This window comes from Pan paniscus, chromosome 1, assembly GCF_029289425.2.
Source record: "Pan paniscus chromosome 1, NHGRI_mPanPan1-v2.0_pri, whole genome shotgun sequence".
NCBI lineage: Eukaryota > Metazoa > Chordata > Mammalia > Primates > Hominidae > Pan > Pan paniscus.
Genome location: NC_073249.2, coordinates 24,034,111 through 24,052,832, shown reverse-complemented (window position 1 = coordinate 24,052,832; position 18,722 = coordinate 24,034,111). Strand labels below are relative to the sequence as shown.

The 18,722-nt window shown below is 41.8% G+C and overlaps 1 protein-coding gene across 13 annotated transcripts in view; it reads right to left on the bottom strand.

Annotated features, from left to right (window-relative positions):
* Nucleotides 1-7,588: 7,588 nt before the first annotated feature.
* Nucleotides 7,589-18,722, bottom strand: part of ENAH (ENAH actin regulator) — a 160,089-nt gene continuing 148,955 nt past the window's right edge. For all 13 annotated transcript variants that reach the window (XM_057301251.2, XM_055107531.2, XM_055107544.2 and 10 more), the window contains one exon: nucleotides 7,589-18,540. In XM_057301251.2, coding sequence (XP_057157234.1) covers nucleotides 18,503-18,540 — 38 coding nt within the window. In that variant the 3' untranslated portion in view covers nucleotides 7,589-18,502. The remainder of the gene's footprint in view (nucleotides 18,541-18,722) is intronic.

Below are 18,722 nucleotides of genomic sequence, written 5' to 3'. Positions count from 1 at the left end.
GCCAACAGACACAGCTAATCCATTTTTGGATGAAAACATTTTGATTTGTGGTTCATGCAAATATTAATATATTCTGCCAGCCAGGCGTGTTGGCTCACGCCTGTAATCTCAGCACTCTGGGAGTCTAAGGCAAGAGGATCGCTTGAGCCCAGGAGTTTGAGACTAGCTGGTGCAACATAGTGAGAACCCATTTCTACAAAGTAAAGATAAATTAGCCAGGCATGGTGGTGAGCGCCTGGAGTCCCAGCTATTCGAGGGGCTGAGGCAGGAGGATCACTTGAGCCTGGGAGGTTGAGGCTACAGTGATCTGAGATTACACTACTGCACGCCAGCCGGGGAGACAGAGCGAGACCCTGTCTCAAAAGTATAAATGTATGGCTGGGCATGATGGTTCACACCTGTAATCCCAGCACTTTGGGAGGCTGAAGAGGGCAGATCACTTGAGGTCAAGATTTCAAGACCAGCCTGGCCAACATGGTGAAACCGTGTCTCTACAAATACAAAAATTAACTGAGTGTGTTGGTGTGCGCCTATAATCCCAGCTACTCAGGAGGCTGAGGCAGGAGAATCGCTTGAACCTGGGAGGCGGGGGTTGCAGTGAGGCAGGATTGACCACTGCACTCCAGCCTTGGTGACAGAGCGAGATTATGTCTCAAAAAAAAAAAAAAAAAAAGTGGTCAGGTGCGGTGGCTCATGCCTGTAATCCCAGCACTTTGGGAGGCTGAAGCAGGTGGATCACCTGAGGTTGGGAGTTTAAGACCAGCCTGGCCAACATAGAGAAACCCCATCTCTACTAAAAATACAAAATTATTAACCGGGCGTGGTGGCGTATGCCTGTAATCCCAGGTACTCGGGAGGCTGAGGTGGGAGAATCACTTGAACCCGGGAGGCGGCGGTTGTGGTGAGCCGAGATCGCGCCATTGCACTCCAGCCTGGGTAATAAGAGCAAAACTCCTCCATCTCAAAAAACAAAGAAGTATAAACATATTTATTACTGCCTACCAGACCATGGATCCAAGGTTTAGCACAGAGGCGTGATGCACATCAGTGTGGCTTTCCAGAACTCCACTTTCCCTAGCCTTGCTTTGGGGTGAAGATGAGGCCCTGGGGTGCCTGCCTCATAGCCACATCCACTGCTCCTTGCTGGGCAGCGAGGAGCTCAGGAAAGCAGGCTGGGTCCTGAGAGACGCGTGGTAATTCGTCTGAACCGATTAAGGGCATCTCTCCTCTTTGCAGATGAAGAGTAGTGGGATGGGGCCAGCTCTGCCTGAGATCTGAAAGTCACCAGGGGCCACAGAAAAGTTTCCTGCCTGAGAAGAACGGATGGGATGCACAAGGAGGAAACCTCCTCCCGGGAGCTGAGGCAGTGACAGTGGCCCTGAGGAAAGGCAGGAACCTAGCGGTGGCATCCAAAACTGTGGAATTAACCAACCCGGGCCCTCGTACCTCAGGGTTGAGTGTCACGTGTGCTAATAAACCTGTAGGGTAAGACCTAAAATTCAAACCCAACACTATGTGCTGCCTTCATCTCTGCTCCAGTCGGAAGGGCCAGGTGTGACCGAGCTGCAAGTTCCCCTCCTCACTCTTTTCTCTCAGATAAGGCCCCCCAGCCGAACATCCCTCCTTACCCAGGGGACCAGGCAGGGCTCCTGCTCACCCACCAGCTGTGGGTTTCACTTCCTTACCAGCCTGTGGAATGACTTAAACAAGTCAATCATATTCTCCGGTGGGAACCAGGGGTCACCACACCCTCTTGCTACTACCACCAAGCCTGCCTCCCACAGCCCCTGCTGGCTCCCTCTGTTCCTGAGTGCAGTTCCCATGGGGCCCTGTGTGGGGCACTGTCCTCCTCCCCTGAGCTGTGAGTTCAGGTTACTAATAACCTGCTGTCAATCGCACCTGTCCCGTATCAGGTGCTGTGTGTTTGGCCATTGCTACAATCCCAGGGCAGGAATCCTTCCCTCATTAACAGGTGAATAGGAGGAAATTAAAACTGTTATTTACATAAGCTGCTTTAAGTCAGGTGTTATTTATGGCTGGACGCAACCTGCCATCTAAGCCCAGGTGCTCCTGTAATACCAGTTACTCCTACCCTGAATGTCTCCCACTTGTACTCGCTTGACACGGACTCAGGAAAGCATCAAGCCAGTGGGTTTATTTCCTGCACCCATAGCGTGACAGATCACAGAACCTGATCACCGTGTGGCACATCCATGAATCCAGGTAGCACTGGCACGGCTACTCTCAACAACTGTCCAGGAAATGAGAGGCCGTTCTGTTTCCTAAAGGGGCCAATATATTATTTTTATTTTCCCTCTGGAATACTTAAAAACAATTTGTATTGGTGGTTTTTTAAAGGGTTATATTTTCTACATTCTAAATGTGCAGAAGAACGTGCTTTCTGGCAGACAGGGAGTATGTCACACATTTTTATGTCTTCTGTGCCAGAACCTTAAAATCGTTTTCTTTTTAAAATCAGACTAAAACGTTCATTAGGACCTCTGAAGCTCCCTAGAAACCATGCAGTCTAATGTGGCATGTGCCGGGATTTCAGAGGACAGAGCAAAATGTTTCCAATTCTTTCCCAACCTCTCCAGCTCACCTCCTGTCTTGCCTCCACCCCACGGCTCGTCTTCCAACCTCGCCCATTTACGGGGCCTGTTGCAGAACAGCCCATGCACTCTCACACCTGCAAACTGCTCGTTGCTCTGCCAGAAATACCTTTGCCCCTCTGATGCCCAAGAACACCTGCTCATTCTTAACAGCTCGTCTGTTAATTCCAGGTGAATTGACTTCTCCATCACCACCAAGCAGCTGACATTATTTCCCCATCTGTTTGTATACCATTCTGTATAATTTATTACACTCACATTGTAATTTTTGTTTTGTAAACCAATTTAAGCCAAATTGTTCACTGATCTACTTGTCTGCCTCCCCCTAAACACACATGGACTTAGGGACCAGGGCTCTATTTTAGAGGCAAGTAAATGCTTCTCCCTCTCCCTTGCCTTACAATTCTAGGGAAAGAAGTGTCATTCCATTCGTATCTGGGTGTTGAGGCCCTTGTGTATTTGTGATGGGGGTTATTATGGGAAGAGAACGTTAAGCTGATCTACCATCTTGGGTAAAATCTTTTCAAGCTCATTCACATAATTTACAAATTACTTGGAACTGGCTCCTGTCTGAATTCCAATTACCCTCCATCCTCCCCACACTTAGAGCTTTCTCTAAGTGAGATTTGGCAGGGCAGGGGGACCGGCGGGGGAATGAGGCACCAACTCTGACCAGCTGCCTCTTTGAGCCGTCGCTGTCTGGCAGGGCTGGAGCTAATGATTTCTATGGTTACCCCAAATTATGAACTCTGATCGTTCTGCGATCCTTGGCCCTTTGACATGCCCCTTTTATAATCATGCTTTTTGAGTTTACAGTTCCAGCCCCATCCTTGCTGTTCAGTACCCACTCCTGCTACGTTAATCCACGAGGATTCCGGAAAGCAGCTCTGAAATTTGGAATTCCAACAATGCCTGCATTTGCTCATTTGGAGGCATTTCAAGCAGCTATTTTTATTCTTTGTTCACATCACCAGGTTTCAAGAAAGCACCGGAGACACTGTGCCATTAAGTGTTGAGTCAGGACAGGAGATCTGCAAGGCAAAAACAAATTCCCCTTCCATTTCCACCTGCTGTGCACACTCACAGCTTCTGAACCCTTGCTGACCAACACGTCTCAACATTTACAAGATAATCTGACACATGGGATTGATATTATGTGGGAAAAGTCTTTTCCCTTTTTTTGAAAACTTAGGAGAGCTAGAGGGCTTTGGGACTTGAACAGCTCCCAGTTAAGTAATAATAATAAAAAATAATCTTTGGCAGTGGCTCATGCCTGTAATCCCAACACTTTGGGAAGCCAGAACAGGAGGATTGCTTGAGACCAGCCTGGACAACATAGCAAGACTACATCTCTAATTACAGTTTTAAAAAGAAAAGCACTTTTTTTTTTTGAGATAGAATCTCGTTCTGTTGCCCAGGCTGGAGTGCAGTGGCATGATCTCAGCTCATTGCAACCTCCGCCTCCCGGGCTCAAGCGATTCTCCTGCCTCAGCCTCCTGAGTAGCTGGGATTACAAGCACCGACCACAACACCCTGATAATTTTTGTATTATTTTTAGCAGAGATGGGGTTTCACCATGTTGGCCAGGATAGTCTCAAACTCCTGACTTCAGGTGATCCGTCCATGGGGTTTCGCTATGTTGGCCAGGCTAGTCTCAAACTCCTGACCTCAGGTGATCCGTCCACCTTGGCCTCCCAAAGTGCTGGGATTACAGGCATGAGCCACTGCACCCAGCCACTTTTTTCATACTGACAAAAATTATTGGTACTTAACACTGGAGATTTGTATCTAACCATCCACTTCATGCCCCAGATTACTAGACAGAAAGTGGAATCATCTCCTTTAATCAAGCAAATTCCCATCTCATAATGGGGCTGCGGGAATTTCTCTAGAGGACATCATTTAGGGAAAAACAAAGAAGGCAGCCACTTCCTTGGCCTTTGGGTATGTGCTCTTGCTTCTTGTGCCCTGAGAGTGAGACCATTTTATAATCTGCAGGTCAGGAAGAAATGTCTGATCCATCAATTGGCAACTTGTTAAGAAGCAATGCTAAATGAACTAAAAAAAATTAATTTCATTGAGTATAAACTCACCTTATTGGAGGAAATAGGCCTTATCTTCTAGGTAAATGCTTACAATAAATGTAGACATGAATAATATTGTTGTTAAGAGGGAAGGAAAGTTGTATTTGAAACTTAATTCCATGTTTCAGGGAAACAGAATGAGACCGCAGTTAGTTAGCTGTCCAAGGCAGGTTCGGTTCTTTCGTTGGATTGTTCCCTGTGCTGCCCGTGGGGCCATTCACAGAAGGGAGCTACGATGGAGGGAGGCGATGGAGGGAGGCTCGCAGCCCCGCCAGCTGACATGCCCATAAATGGCTCCAGCACTGCTAGGCACGTTTAGAAGTGGGTCAGGATCTACTGAAGCTGAATGCAGGCATACGCTGTGACCCACCAACGCTATTCCTAGTCACACACCCAGAAGAAACACATCCATATGTTCACCAAAGACACATGCTAGAATATTCATAGCAGGACTACCCATAATAGCCCTAAGCTGGGAACTACGATATCACGAGGACAGACAATCCACCACTACACACACTACGGATGATCTCACATGCAATATTGGGAGAAAGGAACCAAGCCCAAAATAGCAGGATTCCTTCACATCAAGCAGAAACACAGCAACCTCGGGGGTCAGAAGTCAGGAGAGGGGTGATGCTGGGAGGGAGTGGCTGGAAGGAAACACAAGGGGGCTACTGGGTCTTGACGTCTTTTCTCGCTTTGGGTGCTGTGCAAATGGGTGTAGTTTGTCAAGATAGTGAGCTGTATGCATACGTACACTTTTCTGTCCATATGTTTTACTTCAATAAAGTTTTTTTAAGGCTGAGCATGGTGGCTTATACCTGTAATCCCTGCATTTTGGGAGGCTGAGGTGGGAGGATTGAGCCCAGGAGTGAGACCAGCCCGGGCAACATGTCCAGACCCCATCTCTAAAATTAAAAAAAAAAAAAAGTTTTTTTAAAAAAGCCAAAATGTGGTGGGCAATCCCAGCTGTGGAGGCTCCTGACAGCAGCCAGCCCTTTTGTGGGGTTTGAGTGGCCTCATCAGTGGGGCCCCATCTGTCCCAGGAGGCCTGCTCACCTCGGCTTCCCAGCTGGCTGCGACAGGACCTGTCTGTAGGGTTCCAACACTTCACCCAGCGGCAGGAGCTGTGCCAGGAAAGGCCCAACTCAACGCGACACATTTTTTGCAAACCAGCTTCCTGGCTTCTCAGACTCGTTTTTGTCTTGGGGGTCGGGAGTGATGACTTAGAGCTATAATCATCCAAGGATAGACATCACTGTCATATCCCAGGTGACTTTTAAAAATGCTTTGAAGCATACATCTCCAATGCCTTTACCCACAGGAGTGGCTTTGCAATATTAAAATTGGTTCAACGCTGTGTTACTCCTCAGCCAGAGGCCTTTGCCATGAGAGCCTGTGGCCAAGGAGAAATGACAAATGAGTGGTTCTTTCTAGCTTGTTCACAGAGAGAAGCCTTGAACTTCACCCACATAACCCCTCCATACTAGTGTCTGCAGCTGTCAGTGTGGTGACAGAGGCTATCTCGCACTCTATGATACTGTCACTGTCAGCTGGGCCACCTGGGTGGGGAGCCTCAGCCAGATACCCCCAGCATATTGAAACCATAGAAGCTGGAGCTGGAATGACCTTTGAAGACCTAAACACCTCACTTTACAGCTGAGAGGACAGAAGGCTAAAATACAACTCCCGGACTCAGTGCCCAGGTGCCACGGTGTCCTTGCCCACACTGCCCAGGGCTAGGGTAGCAATCTCATGACAATAAGCTCCAAAAGTTACTGGGAACTGAGGGGCTTCACAAATCTTTTCAGCATATAGTCTCTTAGGGTCTGGCCTCTTTGCCATAACACAATGGGATTCAGCCTAGAATGAAAACATCCAAGAATACAGAAGGCTGGGTCAGCTCATGACTGCAGTGGCAAAATGCATTCCCCTACAGCCCCTTTCCGCTGTACGCCAAGGGCTTCTCAGTTGAAAAGGAGAGGAGAGGTAACAGACACTCAGTCTATTTAGAAATGAGGCTGGCCAAAAAGGAGGTGACAAGTTACTCTGGTTCAGTTGATGAACCTTCTTTTCACCTGAGCCTTCTTTTCACCTCCCTGACATCAGAGAATGAAAACAAAGACATCATACAGAAAAGTGTGGCCATTAAAAGGATCACACCCTTTACACTAATGTGCCAGCAAGCTCCTCACAAACCACAGACTCCCAGATATTCTTAGCTGAAAGGCACCTGCCTCTAGGGACCTCCAGTGAGGGGCAGGATGGTCACAAAGTGAGAACACCAAGTCCTTTTTTGTTGTTGTTGTAGAGACGGGATTTCATCATGTCACCCAGGCTGGTCTTGAACTCCTGGACTCAAAACAATCCGCCCACCCCTCCCAAAATGCTGGGATTACAGACATGAGCCACCGTGCCCGGCCTGAGAACACTAAGTCTTACGTCTGTCTTCAGCTCTTCAAAGCCCCAAAGCACTTGCACCATTGTGTAGTTTTGCAGTGGTACCAGTACTGGTTCCTGCAGTAAGTACGCTTAATACTAAAATGCACAGGGCATTTGGTCCTGGAGGAAAATAGCACGTGCATGCAGCTCGTTCATTTACCAACAGGCTGTTCACTGGCCTTGGACGCCTCCAATGAAGAGGTCACCAAGCTTTCCGTCATAGAGGAGCAGCAGCATTCAGGGACAGGATGGCGGATCGCAAAACACTCCCCTTGGTGACAGGCTGAAATGCAGAAGGACCAGTATAGACCGCTCCTCAAGCTTTTAGAACTGAGCATATTTTAAGGTCAGAATCACAACCAAGACAACAGAATGCAACTCTTTTCATGTCGTATACCTTTGGTAAATTAAGAGCAACTGGTAAAATAAATACAAATCTCCTTTGAGTTAAGTATTTCATGTTTTTATTTCAAAAGAAAAAAGGATACCAAGAAGCAGAAGAATGAAGCAGTTAAAACCAGCAAAGCTGCAAAGTAGGAAAGAAAGCTGAGGGAGAGATGGATCCGATTTCAACGATATGGCCACTTAATGCAAACACAGGGGTCTGATGCTGCAAACCTAAGTCACATAAGTCCAGTGACTTCAGCAGGTCCACTGATCCACCACAGTGACAGGGCTAGGCCCCTTCCTGCTGAATCCTAACTTTACACATTCTAGACACGTCATGCACATACAGGTTACACTTTCTGGTTACATGAAATTGCATGCAATTCACACAGAGAATCATTTTGAAGGCACTGTATTTTGCAGCAGGAGCTGCTACTTTCTGGCAAGTCCTTCCTAGGTTGGCTCACAAGTGGTCCTCCTTTTTATTTATTCCTATATGAAACTTTGGTCCAAAAATCAGGTGCGGTCTGATCCTACCCTGCCAGCTGTTTTAGTTTCATGTCTCACCCTCTCTTCCACGTTCCCTTCTTAAACGTAGATGTCAAGCTTAGAAGATGTTTCCTGACAATGAGATCCTGTTTAATTCAGATTTTCAAACAACTTGAGTCAAGCAAGCAGGAGCTTATAGTATGTTGATTTAAAACAAGTTGTTACCAGTTTCCCTTACCCTTGAATTCGGCAAGGCCCATTAATTCACAAATTCCACGATAAGATACATGAGGTTCTGTATGCATAGTAAATGATTTCTAATTACAATTAAAATACAGCCTTGTATATGTTTAAGTCAACCTTAACTTTTAAAACATGACTTCAGTATACGCAACCTTAGGCTCACTTCCAGATTATAAAGTCCCATTCGTGGGGTGCAAATGTTTACATTGTTAGCAAAGAAAATAGCTCTGCATAATCTTTTGACATACATGCACACTTCTAGTTCTAAAATTCAGAGCAAAGCAAGATGACAAGAGATTCCAATTCCAGCATATATTATGAAAGGTTATGGACTGTGACTATCCATCCTTTTGGACCATAAGAAATTCACTTTTAAATTTTTTCTACTGTGCTGCTCTACTATATACTTTTGGTCTATCAACTTGGTAGGCCTGAAAAAAAATGTATTTAACCTTCTAAATCTCATAATAGAAATTATGTACGTTGTTCTTTAACCAGAAAGGTTCACTGCTGACTCCCCCACCTCTCAAAAAACAAACAAACAAACACCACCAAAGCTTTCCGCCATTCATGCACATGCTTATTCTGACCCCAACCCCATCCCTACAAAGGGGCAGCAGACAGCACAATAGTCGAGGACAAGGTTTTTATTTATTTATTTATTTATTTTTTAAGGAGACAGGCCTCGCTATGTTGCCCAGGCTGGCCTCCAACTTTGGGCTCAAGTGATCCTTCTGCCTCAGCCCCCCGAGTCGCTGTGCCTAGGAGCACGCACCACCACACCTGGCTTAAGTAGAAGGTTCTGAAATCTGCCAGAGGCTGAGTAACAGAAAGCTTCCAATGAGAACTCAGAAGGCATTCACTCTGCCTGAAGTTGTGCTCTGCTCACAGCACGAGTGTGGCTGTCCCTTTCTCGCTCCCACCAGCTACATAATAGGGACTTTCAGGATGCTCCTATAAATACAGACTCCAAAGAGGTTTCCTCAAAAATTAAAAAAAAATTCTATGCAAATATGTAAGTACTGTCATTGAGGATTACAGAAATACTTTGCATCAACTACAGATGTCTCAAAATAGAATTCTAGCTCATTCAGTTTTGTTAGAAACACTTCATGTTCTCCAAAAAAGAAAAGCACCTAACGAAAAGCATGTCCTATTCATGCTAGCAAGAAATGAATCCCAAAGGACACGCACCAAGAACCAAAGTAAAAGAATGTCAGCAAAACAGGACCCATCTTTTATCATCCCAAACTGCTATTTCCATCTCTGACTTTCTGCCAAATTATCTTTATCTTCCTAAGACGAAGCAAAGACTCAGAGCCCTCAAATGGCACGGAAGCGGCACCCGGTCTGCCAAGACATTGCTATTAAACAGAGTCTTTTGGATTAAAACCAGGGAACTCGGAAGGAATGACTACATGGATATAGATGGATAAGATGGAAGATATAAAATAAGAAGGGCAGGAGGGTAAGATAATTCCTTTTTTCCTTTTAAGTCTGACAGTGATAGAATAAACAGCAGCACAGCAGGTTCAGATGATATGAAAACCACTGAATTCTGCCCAGGAATTGAAAGAAGGGCTTCTTCACTTCATCGAGCTCTGGAAAGTCTGTTTACTTAGAAACAGCTCTTGAACTACAAGAGTCAAATGGACCTTCTGCTATTCATATAATTGGAGCATGGATCTCGTGTGGTCCCATTACATGATTGGAATCAGTCTTTCTGAATGGCAGAATGTGCTTCCAGGTTGAAGCACAATGGAGAATGTACTGAAGCCACCACAGAGATGCCGGTAATTCAAACTGTGAAAGCACGTGGCGCAGAGGAAACTGACACAGAACAGCACACCACTGGTGCTTTATGCAACATCACTGACCTCAAGATGGTCACTCCATTGATTTTTCCGCATTGTTTACATCCAGGATGCATGCTGTCCAGTGCAATAGCGTCTATGACTATAAAACAACTAAAAGCTGCACTTAAGATGGGAGAGCCAAACTCAGATCTTTTTTCTTCTTCTCTTCAAAGATCAAAAGAATAAACCAAAAAAGATTAAAAAAAAGAATAAACCAACCAGTAGCTGCCGAGAATACAGTGAAAGAGGAAATTCAGAACTAAACTTTATCGGGGATGGGCACGGTCGCTTATGCCTGTAATCCCAACACTTTGGGAGGCCAAGGTGGGTGGATCACCTGAGGTCAGGAGTTCGAGACCAGCCTGGCCAACACGGTGAAACCCTGTCTGTACTAAAAATACAAAAATTAGCCGGGTGTGGTGGCGCATGCCTGTAGTCCCAGCTACTAAGGAGGCTGAGGTAGGAGAATCGCTTGAACCCGGGAGGCAGAGGTTGCAGTAAGCTGAAATCACACCACTGCACTCCAGCCTGGATGACAGAGTGAGACTGTCTCGAAATAATAATAACAATAATAATAAAAAGCTTTATCTATCCTTGCTTGTATAGTGGCAAGGAAAAAATAAAAACAAAACAAAAAGAATTTTAAAAAAGAACTAAACTTTAGAGGTAGAAGGCTCAGAGAGAATGACTGACTAGCCCCACAGCCTGAAAACTGGTGAAGTCAGTCCCAGTCCAATGACCTGCCCACAACTCCACACACAAAAAGGACAGACTGAGAGACTGAGGGCGGGAGGAACACAGAGAAAGGGAAATCAAGTCCAACAAGGTGGCAAAGACATGGAGTCGATAACAATCTTTTTACCATGTTTTCTTTCAGAAACAAGGACATTTTATGTGAGGAACAAATATTCTCCCTTCAAAAACTTCTGCAATTGAAGGCCGAGGCAGGCAGATCACCTGAGCTCAGGAGTTCAAGACCAGCCTGGGCAACATGGTGAAACCCCATCTCTACTAAAAATACAAAAGTTAGTCGGGCATGGTGGCACGCACCTGTAGTCCCAGCTACTTGGGAGGCTGAGGCAGGAAAATCCCTTTGAACCCAGGGGGCGGAAGTTGCAGTGAGCCGAGATCGCACCACTGCACTCCAACCTGAGTGACAGAGCAAGACTCCGTCAAAAAATTTTTTTTGCAATCGAAACTTAAAATGATCAAGCCCAAAGTACCTCTGGGAAGGACACCAAATTGTAAAGTCCTGACTCAGGCCTGAACCTCCCATCCCTCTAGTAATAAAGAAGAAGAAAGGAAATGCTACCTAGATTTTAACAGGGCTTTCTTCTCAATATCTAAGCCTTCCCAATTACTTTCCTCAGATAAACTATAAGCTATTCTCCTGGAAATTTAAGTGGCAAAGTCAACGTCTTTTACCAACCATCCATGGGCTGTTGCTGAGTTGCGGAACTAGCCTACAGCTAACTCAAATTCATCACTTCAGACTCACTGTGATGCCCAACCACTGGCACTGGGGTGGCCTCATGACTTACGACAATCAAATGGGGTTTGTGAATCCATGGTTAAGCTATAGCCCACCACCAAGGATGGACAAACCTCAGACTTGATCAATGGGTGGAGGGAAACTCCGTATTTAAAATGCCCAGTGCCTCGGTCAGCAGAACCAACCAAGTGACACCTGAGATCAACTGGCAGTAATAATGAAAAGCTGGTATTTCTCACATAAAACATGTTGAAAAACATTTATTTATTTAGAGATGGAATCTCGCTCTGTCGCCCAGGCTGGAGTACAGTGGCGCGGTCTTAGCTCACTGCAACCTCCACCTCCTGGATTCAAGCGACTCTTCTGTCTCAGCCTCCCGAAGAGCTGGGATTACAGGTGCCCACCACTATGCCCGGCCAATTTTTTTGTATTTTTAGTAGAGATGGGGTTTCATCATGTTGGCCAGGCTGGTCTCAAACTCCTGACCTCAGGTGATCTGCCCACCTCAGCCTCCCAAAGTGCTGGGATTACAGGCGTGAGCCACCATGCCCGGCCATGAAACATTTATTTTTAAAATGCCTTTAATCTTTAAAAAAATAAATAAATAAAAGAAAAAGAAAAAAAGAAAAGAGGTTTCACAGATGTGACTAAACCATGGACTGTTAGGCACTTAAGAGACCAAATTTTTTAAAGCGTTCTGTAATGTATCTCTCTTGTATGGTTACAACAATGTATATTTTAAGTGTAAGCCAAGAACCTTTTCTCTCGGTTTCTATAGACTTGGATGGAAACTTTTGGACTTGATGGGAAAATTAACTCTCAATCTAAACACTAGTCAATGTAGACTTTTTCTTCTGAGTGCTTTTTCCTATTGAATTCAAAGTACCAACTATTCAATTTTTGATTTTCTAAGCCTTCTTAGAAGAATAACTATTTACTAAAACCCAACCAAACCAACCTATAACATCATCCATCTCCTTTATTAGTTATTTCTTTATGCTTTTAGAATTGTCATCTACTGCTGAAGAAATCTTTCTTGGAATTGAAGGGGAACAGTTACATCAGATTTACGTGATAAACTATGGGTTGTCATTTGTATATAGAACTTTTACGGAATAAATGTAGTCTAACAAACTGGGCTCTCTAATGAAATATGTAAGCTTTTCTAATAATTTCTATGAAAAGCTATATTCTCTTAGAATTTTTTTTTTTTTTTTTTTTTTTAGAGACAGGTTCTCGCTCTGTCACCCAGGCTGGAGTACAGTGGCATGATAACGGCTCACTGCAGCCTCATCCTCCCTGGGCTCAGGTGATCCTCCCGCTTCAGTCTCCTGAGTAGCTGGGATTACAGGTGTGCACCACCATGCCTGGCCTAAATTTTAAAATTTTTTTGTAGAAATGAGTCTCCCTGTTACCCAGGCTGATCTCAAAACTTCTGGCCTCAAGCAATCCTCCCGCCTCTGACCAGTTTACTGAGCTATTTAGATGTCCTAACTACTAGGAATTATATGTCTTTAAAAACTGAGGAAAAAGAACAGCACTACTCAAATGGTATATTCTTTTTACTCTCAGCCACCAACTGGGGCCCCTAATTTTCTCCCTCTGCCTAGAATTCCTGTGTCCTACACCAGAAGCGTCTACGGGCCCTGCTCTCTGCTCTTTGTGAGTATTTAACATGCTTCACAGAACGGAGGTGCAGCTCAGTGACTGTGATTCTTTGGTTCAAACACTTAATTGGGGCTTCATCTTTGATTTTTTCTGCATGTTAATCTGCAAATACTCAAGGCCTACTGTGTGCTTTAAATGATACTAACACTTCGTTTAGAAGGTTGTGTGCATCACAGAGTATCTCTAACGGAGACAGTCCTATTTCCCTTTCTCAATTTTCAGATGTATCGATTCCTTCAGATTTCAACAGAAATAACCAATAAATGTGGCAGACATTCTTACAACATCCTAAGTCATTATGACAGTCATTTATTTATCCTTTTACAATGTTTCTGTTACTTTATAAACTATTTAGAAAGACAAATTTACAGTTAATTCTTTAGCAGTTGTCAAATGTGTCTCCTCACCAAAAGATTTTACTCTTATGTGACTTGACCATTAGTATTCCACAAATAATTTATCCTAGAACTCCATTTATTTATGTTGATGGTGAGTATCTGTAACCATCCTAAATTTACTGCATTAATATTTTACTTTTCTTTCTAATCAATTTTAGGTTTTAATTTGAAGGTTTCAGCTTTCCAGTGTAGATATTTTAAAAAATCTTGATGTCTCAAAAATTATCGAGAGATAACATAAAGGGGAACACACCAAATAATCCACAGCTTTTGATGTTGGGAACAGAAAAACCTGCATCACAGACCTCCAACAGTTCTTGGCTTCTATAAACGGCCTTTCTTGAGGGGTTACTGACTTCAGCTGCTTAGTCAAATCTACAAATCCTCAAAAGAAAACTCTTCTTTAAGTAATTGTCCTCTACTATGTCTTTACATAGCCAAAGCTACCTACATCAATTTCATTCCTTCAGAGTCATGGAGATTCCTTATAAATACCTGTATGTCAAGTTTTGACTTTAAAAATATTAAATGGCTTTCAGTGAAAAGGCAGAGGTATTAAACATCAGTAATTTCAATATACTAGGATCCTTTTCTCATTCCTTAGAGCTTTGGAGAGATGTACAGATATGAACTCATCTTTCTATTAAAAACAAAAGTGGTGCTACCAGAAAAAGGTTTGGAGTTTGGAAGTGAATGAGAGTAAATGTCTTCAGGAAAGTGAATTTTATGATAGCTACATAAAGGAATTAAGAGCTCCTGCAGAGTTCCTTTGCGATGTTTGCTTTATATAGTTACTTTTACGCTGCTTATAATCGGTAGAATTTAAAGGGTAATGGTGTTATAAAATTATAATGGCCACACAGGAATTAAAGAGACCTTGTAGCATACCTTTGCACACTGTGCTTCATAGGGTAACACTATTTAGAATTAAAAGGCCAATTCTTCACAATGGCACTGAAAGTATATATAAATTTACAAGAGACATAAAAGTTGTAGCTAGGTAAATTTAAAAGATTATCATGTTACTTAACTCATTTTTGAATGACAAGTGACTTTTAATTTGTAGACAAAAATACTGACTTACATATGAAGAGAAGCAAGAACATGAGACAGGCTAGAGCAAAAAAAAAAAAACAGCTGAAAATTTTACAACTGTAACTCTGTAATGGCTGCAAATGTTAATGAATATTGGGAACACGCGGTCCACGAGAAGTGGAGAGGAGAATGGAGGGGGGGAAAGGGGGAAAATTTGGGTCTGGTCAAAGAAAAAAATACAAGGATTGTATTTTTGTATTTCTAATGAAGACATCAGAATTATAAAATGGAACTCAAAATTAATACTTTATAATAGAGAAAAAGTACTACTGCTTATATGTAGGTTTTAAGAAATCAGCATCATGTATAAACACTATACACATTTTGCTATACTTAAAATTCATTACTCAATAATGCCCTTTACCACACAATGTCCTTTACCATGCAAACTACATAAAGGATAATTCTAACTGCATGAATGAGTTTTAAGTATCTGAACGTGTTGCAGAACAAAATGGAATAAAAATTAAACACTTAATCATCATCTTGACTATAAGAGGAAGTTACTGTGTCAAGGTGGGCAGAGAGAAAAGAAGAGGGAATACCCAACAGTTATTTCAAACAAAAACTAGACACATCATCACATATTTCTTTTGTATACATTACTTAGTATTCACGACTTCTATGAAATCTGTAAAGAATAGTGACGTGACATGTAAACTTTTAAGTAGTAAAGTCTTGGACTTTAAAAGGTGTTTTTCACATCCAATATAACTTACTTTAAAACAAATTATTTCAGAAGATTAGCTAAGTGTCACAAACAAGCAACATATATATACTGCAATTTTATTTCAATCGCACAAACGAAGTTAGCGTGTAGGAAACTTAAATGAAACAAATTTAAACGAAATAGTTACGGTAAAAATAGCAGAAAACTGAAAATTCTAAAAAGGAAGTACACCTAAAAGCATGAGAATTCAACATTCATTAGTGTTTCATCTTCAGTTTTGATTGACACTTGATGCTTGCAAATTTTTAAACAAACTTTTAAATCATGATGACTATTCTGAAGAGATTTCAGCACCAGCACTAAGATTTGTACATTCAGTTTGTTTGCAATTGACTTGTGAGCCATTTACATAGTGGATAGTACAGACTTGTCACAGGTCAGATCACAGTGTTGAGGAAAGCAGTGCCTTCCTGTCATTAGAAAGGATCCCCTAAACTGTACTCAGCTTAAGACATCCAATGTACAAGAGCACAAAAACCATCATAATAATGTGGTTCCAAGGAACGTAGTTTTGATAAGGTAAATAACTTAGGCTTCTGTTTCCCGTTTTAATTACTGAAATCTCTAATAATGACACAACTGTCATGTATGATAGCAAATGTATATAATAATTCATTCAGACTTCTTGGAAAGAACACATTTAGCAATCTGGGATGATGGAAAATATAGCATGATTCAACACTGGTTTTTTTTTTTTTTTTTGTCAGTTTACACATACATCATGTTAATATTAGACCAAGGCACAAAACGTTTAGTGCATAAACCCAGTTTCTTTTAAGATTTAGCATTTTATTTTAGTCTCTTATCTTAGTTTGGACCACTTGTACCCAGTACTCTACCTACTACAGACTATTTAACTTACCCAACAAAATCAAAAGAGGTTGCTGACCAGATTTATAGGGGACATAACTGTTTATATTTATCAAAGTGTTTGCATAACCAAAAGTACAATAATAAAGATGAAAATGCCTATTTCTTTTAGAAAATAATACTTAATAAGCTTGCTGCATCTTTGATGTTTTTACTACTACTGCATGACAATGAATATCTGATAGAAAAAAGAAATGTATACTTGAATTATGATAGCTCATCCATCACAGTTTAATCTAAAAATGAAATGTCTACAGAAACAGGAACTATTTTGACAAAGAAAAAAAAAATCCCTCATCCAAACTTCTTTGTAGTGGTAAAGGCTGCAAATTTGCAGCGTTTAGAAAACTACACTATCAACAAGCTTTGCTTTATGGACTGAGATGTACAAAATCTAGAAAGCAGATGAAAGTGAATTATTTCAAAGTTTTAGTAAAACTTCTGATAATCAGAGTTCAAAGCAAATATGGCACATAACAACTCAAGCATAAATCAAGATGGAGAGCCTGGAGAGTTTCTTAAATTTTCCAAAAAGCTATCATTCCAACACGTAGGATTTCTCCCCTATTTTAACCTTACCAGTTTCAAAGGAAAGAAAAGGGAGTGGCTTCCATATATATAGACAGCACGTGCGCGAGAGCACACACACGCAGAGTGGCAGGCAGAGTGTCTAATGCCTTCTTCCCACCTTCCTTCTTCCCACCACCCAAGTCTCACTTTACTTATTAAAAGAAAACTGCAGAACTCCTCATTGGTTTTCCTTTACCTAATGATTTCTGTGACCTTAATTGCTGCCATCATTGTTATTTCTTGCATTTCAACATAACAAAATTCAAAAGCAGCTTCATTCAGGAACACGTATCTAAACACCTGTGTAACAGCGGGGGTACCTAGGTAATAATAACTGCCAAATTCAGTGATCAAACTTTTGAGTTCCACAGTTAAGATATTATGTGAAGCTCAGAATCATGTTTCAGACCATTGAAATTACTGGTTAAAATACAAATAGCTGAAGACATGATGTAAAAGATTAAGTACTTGGTTTTGTAACATATTTACCAATTAAAGTCACAAAATATTCCTCATTATTTATTCATGCAGGTAACTGAGAAAAAGATAGTGCAGAAATCAACTTTAAATAAAAAATTATTCCTCCCCTTCCTCCCACTCCCCTATACTCTACAAAATGTTTTCCCTGGGACTAGGCCTTGAAAAGGCCACTACATATTAGTGTGACATGCATTACTGTCTGCAATTAAAAAAGCTAACCTTGTGGTGATTGTAATTACATTATAAAAATGTCCACATGCATAAATCTAAAAAAGGTTGAAAACCTACAGTAAATCTACAATATAGTGTTTACATTTGACCACTGGTTTGTGTTATGTAGAAGTCATAGATTTGGTAAAGCATTGTAACAATTTAGGAAGGCATCTAAATCTTTAAGTTCTGGACAAATTTTATGTTTTAATCTACAAAATTGCATGAAGGCTAACTCGAGAAACTTCCTATCATTCTAAAATTCCTCAAGCTGAAGAAACATTTTTCGGACACTTTCTTATAAATATTACCCTTTGAAAGCACTTACAATTCCATTTGTTCCACATATTATGATCTTAACTTACATAGGGCTGATCTCAATTATTCATGGAATATCAAACATGATAGGAAGAACAAACCTGAGAGAAACATTACAATACAATAGCAAACTTGCTCAATTCTTTACCAGCACTCTCTGCAAAAAAACTTCCTAAGCCTTTCTCCTCTTTATTTTAGCAATGTATTGTGGAAAATGTGCGACTTTATCTTGATATGAAAATATTTCAATGCGTGGTGATCTTGCCTGATGGGTTTTAGTATTTTCTGCATAACTGTTACAGGAACTCTTAAAAGATTCTCTTCCATTCTGTTGTAAAGGCCAGAAAAAAAGCAGCAAACGGAGAGGGAAAGAGCTTATCACCAGAGTCATAATGTCTGAAGGCTTTCAGAGTAGGTTGGTTTTTCCCTCCTTCTGTTTGTCTCCATTTTCTTCTTACAGCTCATAAAATGTAGGGGTTTGCTGTTGTGAACAGTTGTTGTTTGCAGGATATTTTTCCTCCAGATTAAAGTCCTATCTCTCCTTAGTCTGTTCCTCTATGCAGTATTTGACTTGCTCAGTTCCTGCCTGATTGCTGGATGGAAAAGAACAAGTATTGAAAATAAATATAATGATAAAGTAAGATAAATGAGTGATTCATTCCTAAGAAACTTTAAGGATTGTGCTCAAACTCACAGTAATAAAAAGATTAACTTTGCATCTTTCATTGCACACATCTTTAATATTAGAAAGATGATACTAATTTCTATATATTTA